Below are 12,389 nucleotides of genomic sequence, written 5' to 3' on the forward strand. Positions count from 1 at the left end.
CGGTGAAAGATTACGGTACATTTTTTCTCAATTTGCGGAACACGGTCGATTTAGTTCACGATTGATATAATCGATATGAGTCCCGATATATCAAACGGCGTCGATCGTTATGTCTGTGTAATATATGTATGCAAACACAGTATAAGAAATATCGCGAAATTTATCATTACATATTGCACGCAACTCTATGATGATGTCATTAACTTTTTATGACTTTGCTTTTAATTACTCAAATAGTTTATGAGTATTAATTAACGAATTTAATTAATTAAATTTTGCATCTACTACAATATACATATAATTACACAAAGGATTATATAGAGTTACATTTAGATATATGCGTCTCTTTTACACAAGTTGTGTGTATGTGTGTGATAAATATACTCTACATTACAGCTTCTCTGATTGCCAGACAATAGCTTTCAAACCGAAGACGTCAAATTCTGGACTATCTCTCTATGCGACGTCTTGCATCCAACAGTATCGCAGTTACACGCACAGTTAAACCTGTAACACGACGTTATTAGATTGCCTTCACCGGAATCCGATACGAGAAACCGGAAACCGATATTACTGGCAGTGCGCTAATATTGCCAATATGTCACGGGCGTGAAATTGTCAATTCCGATCCGAGACACGGCATAATTTCATAATTATACGCTATAAATGTAAAATGGAAAATACATGTTAATAGTCTACAGTTGACAAGTACGATTAAATGTTACAAGTTCTTTTTTTATAAAGTCATTTTTATAAAATTCCCGAAAACACGTACACAATTGACAATAATCCAATAATATAGATTACTATAGCACGTGACAAGAGGAAAGAGAGAAAGAGAGAAGCACAGGTTAAAACAATAAAAATATTGATTCGCCCGACACACTTTTGCTTTCTACGACCCCTCGGTGACTGATCGTATCGAGAGCACTTTATCGGGTTTTATGCGGCAACGCGTCGCGACATCGCCGCCGGGGAAACCGGATGCAACAGCTTGCCGCGGGCTGACCGTTCGCGAGCTGCGTTTCCGGTTTAATTCGGTCTGTAACCTGTGAATTAATATTTCATCAACGCTTTCAGTGCACGCTTTCAGCGCGTGTTCTCTCGCTCTCTAAACGCCCTTTCTGAACAACGCATTTCCTTCTTCACGCCCCCCCCTCCCCCCGTTCGCCATTTTAGCCTCCCCCGCTCACACAATTCGCGTTCTTTTATCGGACGTTTTCGCGCGTGAGATCGACGCTATAAGGTTAACGATCCGTACCTTCCGCGTGGAAAATACTGCTATTCGAATCGTAGTCGAGGGAGAGGAGAGGGGGGTGCGGGGGGGAGGGGTGGAGCAGGGTGATTCGGAACGAGAAGAATTTGCGGGGAAACTAATGATCGCTTACCCGCTGCGGCGTGCAATGCGACGCATTAATGGCTCTGGTGCAGATGCACTTATCGCCATTTACTCTTTGCATAGGTTTTAGAACGCTTACTACCGTTTTTCCATCGACAATAGATTGCTGTGTCTTTTCTACTGTTTGATACTGCAGGAGTTAAATAATCCGCTAAATTCTACATCGTCGATCTTGCAATTCTTTGAATTTTTAGAATATAAGCATGTAATTGCACAAGTTATTAATATTATTAAGTCAGAGACTCATTTAAAGTCATAATTTATATGGGTTTAGAGAGAAGCAGGGGATATTATATTAACATTTTTAATTTCCGTGCTACTCTAATTTTAATTATTCTGAAATTAATTATATTGATAAAAATTAATTAACTCGTTCGCGAATTACGAGCGAACCAGCTACACACATACTATACCCTCTACTTAAATATTCCACGGGCATCTTTCTCATCGTTAAGTCACACGAAAGTCCGATGAAAGTAATCCGCCCGTGTTGTCGCTGCATTTACGTTTTTCTCTCGCGCAAATAAGGGCGATTTTAAGTTTGGCCACGTAAACCGACGAATATCGTACCGGGGTCATGTGCCCGCTAAAAGATTCGCTCTCATCTCCGAAAATGTCGCACTATCACGAAGAATCGAACCAGAGAAATCTAATGAGCAAGATTCGATGACCTACATATTGACGGCACAGTGTATCCGCCAGTAAAGGCACAATGCAGCAACGATACGAAGGAGCCTTCTCCAGCGATTCGAAATCAATACGGCGTATATCGATGATGTGTCAGTACGGAGAGCAGACCGTCTTTGCCTTACAATTGACTCCCGCATCGAAGCCAAGTGGTCGGGGAGTCTTCGAGTTACAAAGGACCAAGACCATCCTGTCGATCCCGGAATTGCTTGGATGGCAAGATGGTGTTGAACGGGGAACGGAGATACACAGTAACTGCATTATATCGCGCGAGATATGATATTTCGTTATTTGAACGTATATACATATATATATATCTACGATATTTCAAGCGCGAGCGCGTATAGTCTCTCAAATTAATCAAAATTAATTTATTAAACCACAATAAACATTTATTATTTTCTAAGTTTGCCGAATTCGTATTACAGTTATCGGCTTATCGTTACCTTAAATACAAGGTCTAATTTAATTTTTAGATGTAATAAATTCTATCTTGATGTTGAATTCTAATAAAAAATTGACTTCTCTCTCTATTAGCAGAATGAAAACAGAGCTTTACGGCTGAAAGAACCCGCGTCCCTGGCACTTTCCGCCGGCGGGAATTCCGGCGGCTACGTGGATCCGGATGGCACGGCCATTGTAATGTCATCCGAGCTCTTGCCAGCACCGACCCCGGATCCGAGAGTGACGTGGAATTACTTCGACGAGCAGGGGTGAGTCAACGATTTTCCTTCAAGATAATCTTAGAGGATACATCTCGAACTTCATCCACTTCGCGGCATAATATTTTCACGTTGCCGTACACAGCGTCTCATAAGCATCTCAAAGACGCTTGCGAATGCAATATTAATCCAGTTGGCGGCACGACTCGACTTTTGAACTTCAGCTGTTCGGAGAGTTGGCACATCTTGGCGGTATTAATTATTTCGCACGTTCGGCGCAAGAACCTATTATTATCTTCGAGTTCCGTCCTTGCATTAACTTTCCGTCGACTAGAAATTACATCGCATCGCGCAGCTCCTCGCTCTACCGGGACATTTCCGCGCATTATTGCACGCTGCATTACACGTTGGAATGTTTCATTCTCTCAGTGCCATTCGTCGACGCTGTTATCCCGCAATTATAGCGGCTTCGAGCGTGCCGTTATAATCACGTTATGATTGACGTTGCGTGCGTTTTTTTCCGCCACGTCCGTTCCGATGCACCTCGCGTATTCCGGGTTAGGTGACATCGAAATTTGAAAATAATAACGAAGAAATAACGAGAAGATATAGTATAGCGATAATTTTCTTTGCGCAACAGGTACGTTTCAAGAGGCGGTCTGCGTGCAGGCGAGGACCCATACGCGAGGAATAAATTCAATCAGGAAGCCTCCGATGGTCTCCCGAGCAATCGTGACATACCTGATACCCGCAGCGCAATGTAAGTACCTTGTTACACATTTGTCAAAATATTACATTTGTTTTTATATCAATGTGTCCAGTTGTAATAACATCGTAAAGAGATTTCTCTACATTATTTATTAAATTAGAAATATATATCCAACAACAAATCTATATATACAAGTAATTTAAATTAATTGGTATGACACAATAATATCTAAAATAAACTTAATAAAATAATCGAAATATTGTTTGCCGATTATTTCTTAGAATTTCGTTCTGCAATATTTATTTGACTCGCTTCGTCGGTCGAGAAAATCGAGGAGAGATACTTCAATCTTGGAGTCGCAAAATTTTCTTGTAGAATAAATTCTCGTCGTCGCTACAGATCAAGTAGACGGTCAGAAAAGTTTCTCGAAACGTCTTTAAATAATGTATCGGCTCGTACAATTGTTGAACACGATTTGCCGTCAGACAGTTCTCTCGCGAGTCAAGTACTTCGGGATAAGACGAGAAGAAATAAGAGGACATAGAAATTGGCCTGTCAATTCGTTTGCATTTTGCATTACATTACTATTGGCAGCTACGTGATTCTCTCGGCGGATATTATTCCTCGAAACGATCAGCAAAATCGCAGTTGATACCGTTGGAAATTCATACCGTATCATGCTGAACCGCATTACATTCAGACTGTCAAACGACAGTTACTTCACCGAAGAAGAACGACGAGAGATTCGCGAATACTGCGTGTAGCAATATATATTTCTTACCGCCTGTAAAAAAGTAGCCGACAGCCTATAAATAAGGTAATCGTATATAATCATCTATACAGAAAGGAAATCTCATCTAATTAACCTGACGAACGAAAGAAGATTGATTATCGTACATGGTTCTCGATATATCTGAAAATATCTATTTTATTACGATCGTAATTCTCAAAGGATGTGCCGAAGGAAGAGCACATCTCATACGTTTTCTTGTTAACGTGTACACGATCAAAGATAGAAGGAATCCATTTCCGGTATCTTCAGTAATTTCTTGCGAAAAGTAACCCAACCTCAATCCGTTCCACCTGCCAGTTACAGTCATACCTTCATCAAAAACAGACAATGATACGCCGCGATTGTTAGATAATTCGATCAAATTTCATATATGAAATCTTTAAATTAATTTTTTAACATCGCGAAAAAGAAATGTAAACGCCTATGGATAACGCGAACCTTAAAAATCTTTCGTACAGATTCGATAAAATTGCAATTGGCAATTTTTCCGTGTCGTAAAATCATGAGATATATACCTACATCTAACGAAATCCACTTGACCTACCTAGGCGCAATCTATCCTCGTACGCTGTCCGACAACGCCTTTTTACATCATGAAAGATTCAAAGGCAGCATAAAGTTCCAATACGTTCAGACTGTCGAAGAGTTTGAGTTGCGCCCAAGAAAAGCGATAAAGTCGCGGTCATAAATTCTTATCGATACACATAGATCATTGACATCGTTGTTGCACGTCAAGTGTGGTAGTTCAAAACGCCCATCTCTGAGAAGTCTTGGGTAAAACTTTCCCACGTTTATATAATCTCTATACGATGTTTGCAACTAATATAAATCATAGTCATTTCAAGATACCTGTTGTTATCTCTTGTCGTGCTGCAAATCACGCGAGAATCTACCGTTTGTCATTCGGGTAAATATTAATCGGTCATCTCTCTTTGCGATACATGCGCTGTCAAGGCATATCGATAATTAACATCACAACGTTATTTGTATTATTTCGCGCCTCGATGGATGCATTAATTCTCACATCAATTGCATGTGCTTTATTAAAATGTCATTAATTAGATCTAACTGATTTTATAGTATATTTTATACGCGATCATTTTTTACAATATTTTGTAATGAAGTGTCCTATAAAATGCGAAATAAATATCGAGATTATGATATATAATTAGTTGATACATATATATATATATATATATATATATATATATATATATATAACGCTTTATGACATATATTCTCTGTTTTAATTTATTATTGTATTTAAAATTAATTTATTTTTTTAATTTCACTGATGGAAACGTTACACAATTATCACATTTTCTACGAAAACTGGCATCATGTTTTTACACCATCCACTTAATTCAAAAATTGCAAAATGTATAAAATCCACTTCATCGCAAATCGATATTTTTCTTTGCGGCAAGATTGGTTATGTATTTGTTTGGGAAAAAAAACACATGTTGAAAAATGTCTCTGGCGAATGGATGGAGAAATATTACGGATCATGCTATAAATCCCACTTCAGGAAAAATCGCTGAAAACGTGCTTGCGTTCTCCGCGAGGTGAATTCTTGTACGTCTGTCTTCGCTCGCGCGGACGCAACTTCGCGAAAGCGCAGAAATTCAAAGTCGGACAAAGTTTCGCGTGATGTCGAGTGAAAAAAAACGGTTTTTTTCGCTCTTTCACGATGAAGGTCGTGGAAGTGTTCTCCGGCTCGATCACTAAATCCGTGAAAAAGCGGAGGGCAAGAGAATGGAACGACGGAAATTGAGGAAGCAATAGGATTGAGTTTACGAAGTTTAGGGGTCCTGTGCTTAATGATATTGCCTGCTCTTGTTGCCTTGCGCGTTCAATATACCGCTAATAAAAACGTGGGCTGCCTTAATGTGCTCTCTCGCTTTCGTAGAACGTACGCGAGTAACGTTCGCTTGAAATTTCAGTCCGTGCATAGCCGACAATGGTATAACGTAGCAAAACTTGGCAGCAATCAACTGTAGAATCAACTCGGTCCAGAGATAATGGGATTATTTGAAAATAATTTTTTGTCGTACAAAAAAATATCTCTATGTGAACAAAACTTTGAGGGGGAAGGAATTATATTTTATGACAAACATATATCTTCGAGAGAGAAAGCGAGAGAGAGAGAGAGAGAGAAAGAGAAAAAGAGAGAGAGAAAGAGAAAGAGAAATAATCGCATTTAGAATAATTATATGTTAAAATAGTTATAGTAACAGTTATAGAATGTGTGTCTCAATATTATATTATTATTTGACATATCGATTAGAGAGACCAAAATGCAACTCAATCCTATAATTAATTAAATCATTATTGATACAGCCAATATTGAATATATTGTGTATACATTAGTGTATTGTACATTTAACAACATATAAATAGATACATAATTAATGTCACTAATACTCATTATGACTGAAATATTTTATATAAATATGAATATTCAAATTTTATTTATATCAATTACTTTGTCATATTTGTCCTAAATTAACATGAAAATAATGAACCTCCTAGTTATAGTATATATAATAATAATTTGCAAAATTTAAAAATATATATCTTGCCTTTTTCAATGTATGCATTTCTAATGCATTAGAAATAATTTGAATTATGAATAATTTGTATGTTTGAGGATTAAAACAAAATTGCTAGAGATAGATGCTTTTATAGCCGCATGAACGCTTTGATATCAAACGATCAATATTATGTTTATATGTATATTGAAGAGCTTGTATTGGCGAATTTATAGTGCATTTTTGCTCCTTTTCCGATTCTTTTGGCACGATTAGACTACTCTACAAACCAATTCGAGATAATTTAATTTCCTGCATTTCGTAATTGTCTTTTTCCTGCCCACGACATGCATTTCACAAACATGATCCGCAATAGTATCGGCGAACCCTGTCAACCGCGTGCGCGAATAAACGTGATTTACTTTGATATACATATTAGTTCTTGTGTGTGTATATATGTGTTTGCGCTGCTTCTCGATTACGTGATATCGCGTAAGATATTAATATCGTTTCAAAACGGAAGGAGATTCGTATCCGTTTACGTCCGTTTGATTAATTTTGTATTACGTGCTCTCACAAACTTGGACTCACGTGAGTTATCGGTATGATCCGTAACGTAAGTTTTCCACAGTAGGTACTTACACTGCAGGCGAGGTATCGTCTTGATTTCTGAGCAACGCGGCAATTCTTTTAGGTGCAGCCTTATGAATCATAGCAAAAAGATCTGGAACTGCGTGAAAACGGTAATTGATGAGAGTATAATACATCGATCGGATTTTACAAATATTAGCCGCCTAGGATTAAAAACAAATAACTCCTTTCATTCTTTTTAAACACGTATAAAAAAATACATCATGTGAACAAATATATTATACATATATAAATATATACATACAAATTATATTTTTTTATTGTAAATAATAAAATTTACATATGACAAAACATCATATACGATTTTTGTTGAACGAGATTGCAATGAATAGACTGCTTCGCTGGTTGGCTTTTTTTCCCGAAAAAAAAAACCTTTATTAAAACATTTAAAATTTCCATTAGAGATGTATGCTCCACTGAACTAAAAGGTCCCCCATGGTTCTATATTCAATCACGATGCTCTTTGCTATGAGTAGCATGATATTTGATTGTTTGAGCAACCATCAAACATTGAACTATCGAGCGTATGCGAATTTACAAAGACATTCTAGTGTTTCACAAATATGTTATTCATTATCAAGAGGGTATCTTCTCTTATAATTCCCATTATACATTTCCATCATACATTGTACCGATAATACAAAGTTTGCGTTATTTGCACGTTGCACTAGAAACTCAGTCGATGCATTAAACATATCAATGCACTTTGCATTGTCGAGATAAGATCTTGGGAGAGGTTTGTAATGTATATTCGTAAATCCACCATTGTGTGATTGAACTTTGAAAAATCTCCAAGAAAATTGTAGATATAAGAATCGACAATGCGATTTGAAATTCGCGCACGTTGAAAATCACGCGTCGAATAAAACAACATTACTTATATAAATCACAGTGGTTAGTTCATACCAACTGAAATTAAAACAAAAAGAATATCGTGCGCAGAAACAATTGCAGGTATTATTTTTCAACAACATAATATTTCAAAAGATTTTAGGATTTTTTATTTGGATATGTGTGGGTTGCCATCGCGTGAAGAATTATGATCACGCCAAAGAGATACCAACCTTTATAACAAATGTCAGAAGAAAAATTATAGGAGAAAAATAGTTACGAGAGGTTGCGAATCCGTTTCGTAGCGCGATAAAACTATCTATTTGCCTGCCTATCTCTACTGTCTGACGTAACAAGATTTCTCTACTCGCGTTGGCTGGCTATGCACTTGCAGCTACTACTTCTTGACTCAATGAACACGGGCGATCTATATTTGACGCGGAAAGGAATCGATTTATTGATAGGGTAAAGAAATTGTCAAAATGATTCTTATATAAATTCGAAACTTTTGTATATTTATTTTGTAAAAATAACAAAAAAAAATCCTTTTGTATTGATTTTATTAAAAAATTAAAGTCTAAAGTGTGACACATATAATTAATTTAATAAAATTTAATTAGCACATTGTTACGTACTTTCCTAAAAATACAAAATTTATTCTACACGTAAAAATTTTTTTACACATATTTTGATATCTCGATATATAATTTATTTGTAATATTAATACTATAATCTCCTTGTATTACAATGTTTCTATATAAAACATTTTTACATAATTAGCTGCGCAGAATTTAATTTATTATTACTATAATACTGTTGTAATATGATACTCTAAATATTGATTTAATTAATTAATTTATTATAAATTTATTTATATCAAATAAATTCAAATAATGAGAAAACTTATAAAAAATAAATCGTATATATTGTATTTTATTTAAGAAAAATCAAAATTAAATAGAATTTATATGATTTTTCCGATTATATGTTTTACGTATCACTCATTTTCAATTTCTGTCCAATTTATGATTCCATTAATTAATCAAACAAGAAACGTTTGTATATTAAAGAGATATAAAATCCAACAGAACACGACAATCAATTTTAACATAAATTATGTATTTATGCAATTTAGATACAAGATATTTATATTCCTGGTTGCTACTCAAATTCGAAAATTTCATAAATTATGAAATACGCGAGATGGATCGTTGGTTACGTAATATTGCAGAATCTAATGCGTTTCTTCTTATTCTTATGGATTAATAATACAGTCAACTCTGGATGCCACGGTACATGCTTTCATGAATTATAATAAGGGTAGTTTTGTACTCTATTTTGAGATCTTCTAGGTACGCGTTGTCGTTTGATGTATGGGGTATGCGTTGTCGTTTGATGTATGGCGCCGGTTTGCTGTTTCTCCGGTCCTCATTTTGCGCACCCGCTGTTTTATGTCTCTTGCATTATCGATCCGTTCCTCGTCTCGTCCGTTACAGCGATAGAAATATTTAATTCCTCTGTTTGCGACATCCCCAGATGGGTGGATCACAGTGATATGTGTACATTATGTAACAGAGTTCTAGCGCCTTCCCAAAAGACTCTTCTCTATTGACACGTAAAAAATGTTCAATCGTTTGTCACGACGCATTATCATTTATACATATATAGAGAAATATTTTTATTTTATAATTATATAAAAATATCTGAAAAAATATATAAAAATATTTGTAAATAAAAAATAATTTGCTAAATAAAACATTTTAAAAGATTTCGTTTTACAGTGTATTCATTTAGGAAATTTCTGGACATTTACACAGAAATGACGAATTAAAAATTCTTCGTAACATTCTTCGAGAACATTCTGAAACAATCGGTTACGTTATCGGTGCATATGAATAAAGCCCGTATATTTGAAGTTATTCGAGTAAGTCCGGCAGAATCTCAGGAAGCTTTATTCGAAAGAAGCGAGCGGAATTGAGTTACTGTGATATTGTCGATGGCACGACAAAGGATGTCATCTTGCCTAATCCGCTCGAATAGCACAATAGTTGACCGTGCCCGAGTGAAATTCTCAACGTGAATCTGGATTCCCTCCGTTATTCTCATGAATATTCAATGAAATTTCTTTAATTAATTTTATATAAATAAAAATTTATTTATATTTTTTTATCCATTTGAGAAACAATCTCAATTTTTTTCCTTGGATTAGATTTATGTTTAAACATTTTTTAACTTTTTAATATAACTATACATTTCCGTGTTTACTATTCTTTTCTCTCCTAAATCACATGCAACGGTAGCAAAAACTCGATCACTTATCGCTGCACCTAGTATAGTCGACTTTAACATCTTCGCGACATTCGCGCACTTTACTGATGGTGCTATCCCGACAAATTGCGACGCGCTATTTCGCGAAACGAATTTCGCGGAATCTTCAAACGCTCTAAAAGAGAAACGCTCGACACACAGCGAGGAAAGCCGAATCATGTCAGGTGGAGATTCTCAAAGCCGCGACAAAAGATGCCATCTTGTTCGATGCACTTGGCTGACACAATGAAGTTTCGTCCTTATCTAGCCGTGCGAAACCGTCGCCGTCTGCGTCAGCACTTACATAAGCGCGTCGCCCGGCAAATGTAGGTACGACAGAGGTAGAAGCGGTGCCGGAGACTCCGTTCATCCCGGAACGAGCGTTTGTCTCGCTCGCGAGAGTGCGAGAACACACAATGTTTTCGTAGGAGCGGAGCGGAGTTAGCGAAACGAATTCTCTCCGTTCCTCTCCGCGATAAGGCGGTATCGCGAGCAAACTGATTTCTCAGTCGAAAAACTTTGTCGTCATTCCGAGTTCGCGGAAAAGTGCTCGTTTCGTGATATCGACGCTGATAGAAACAATTCCGATAGTGATTTCCAGCAACTCTCGAGCGACTCTGTCGTTCTCAAGATTCCGTTGCATCGCGATTCCAGCCGCTTCATAAACTTCGATGTTATTTCCGGATGAGTTTTCGTCGCACTTAAAAATCTTCGTGTTGGTTTTTATGCAATTATTTACGCGGGATGAGCAACAAATCAGATAAATTCTTTCGTATTATTTATTGCTATTATTATTATTATTTATAATTTATTGAAAAAGGTTATACAACAGACATTTTGTTCTTTCTACATGAAACGATAAACACGTGAAACACAAGGAATCTAAAATCAAAGACAAAAAGACGGGCGCACGTTGATTCCAGATTTATGAGAATATTTTGCATGTCTATAACATGTCTTATAAAAATATCTATAATTTTGATTCTGCACATAGTTTTACAAATTTTTATTATTTTCACAGAATTATATTGACACAAAACGATTTTAATAAAAACAAATCTAGACATACACTTTTATATATATATATATATATATATGCAGACATTTACGTGAATATCGGACATGTATGAGTCGCTATTTCAAGTCTAGCTGTTTCCGTGAGTTCCAAAGTCCATTGTAGCAAACATCGCCTTATACGACGCTATTTTCAGATAAGGCGGAGTTCGGGATAAACGGATTTTTCAGCTGAAAAATTCTATAACCACTTTGGTGTACGGTGACGGTATTGGCGTGGCATGGAAACTCCAGCGCTGATTCGCCTTTCACAATGTGGAGTCCGACGCACGACTTCCGCAACGACTGCTACAACTGTCCAATACAGTGACTGTCACGTTCAGACGATAAATTCGATAGAGTTTTTATCGGACGATGTCGCGCGGCGCGCGGACGATGTCCCTTTATTCCGATGTCATTTACTAATTTTATACAGTTGACAGAATATGCCAAAATACATCCGTCTATTCCGCTCCGTGCTGCTCCTATGCAGTGTAATATAAATTATCCGACAAAAATTGATTACATTATTTTAGTATCTTATTTTTATAAAATATCTTATGATTTAGAAATATACATTAAATCTTAGTCAAAAATTAAATTGATTAATGATGTGTTATCAAAATGAATCTTACTAGATACATATTATATGTATATACTTAAATATATAATTTGCCTATTCTATAATATTTGTCTATTTAAATATGTTTTATAATATTCTACGAATTATAAATCATATTAATAAATATGGATATTACACTTTAAA

At 36.1% G+C, this 12,389-nt stretch overlaps 1 protein-coding gene across 2 annotated transcripts in view; it reads left to right on the forward strand.

Annotated features, from left to right (window-relative positions):
* The window catches only part of Pgant2 (polypeptide N-acetylgalactosaminyltransferase 2), a 204,489-nt gene that overhangs the window by 152,009 nt on the left and 40,091 nt on the right, over positions 1-12,389 (forward strand). Inside the window, exons 2-3 of one of the 2 annotated variants that reach the window (XM_072898751.1) lie at positions 2,624-2,799; positions 3,389-3,508. In XM_072898751.1, the coding sequence (XP_072754852.1) occupies positions 2,624-2,799; positions 3,389-3,508 (296 nt within the window). The remainder of the gene's footprint in view (positions 1-2,623; positions 2,800-3,388; positions 3,509-12,389) is intronic. The other variant, XM_072898752.1, reaches the window with a different exon arrangement.

This window comes from Anoplolepis gracilipes, chromosome 9 (genome assembly GCF_047496725.1).
Source record: "Anoplolepis gracilipes chromosome 9, ASM4749672v1, whole genome shotgun sequence".
Taxonomy (NCBI): domain Eukaryota; kingdom Metazoa; phylum Arthropoda; class Insecta; order Hymenoptera; family Formicidae; genus Anoplolepis; species Anoplolepis gracilipes.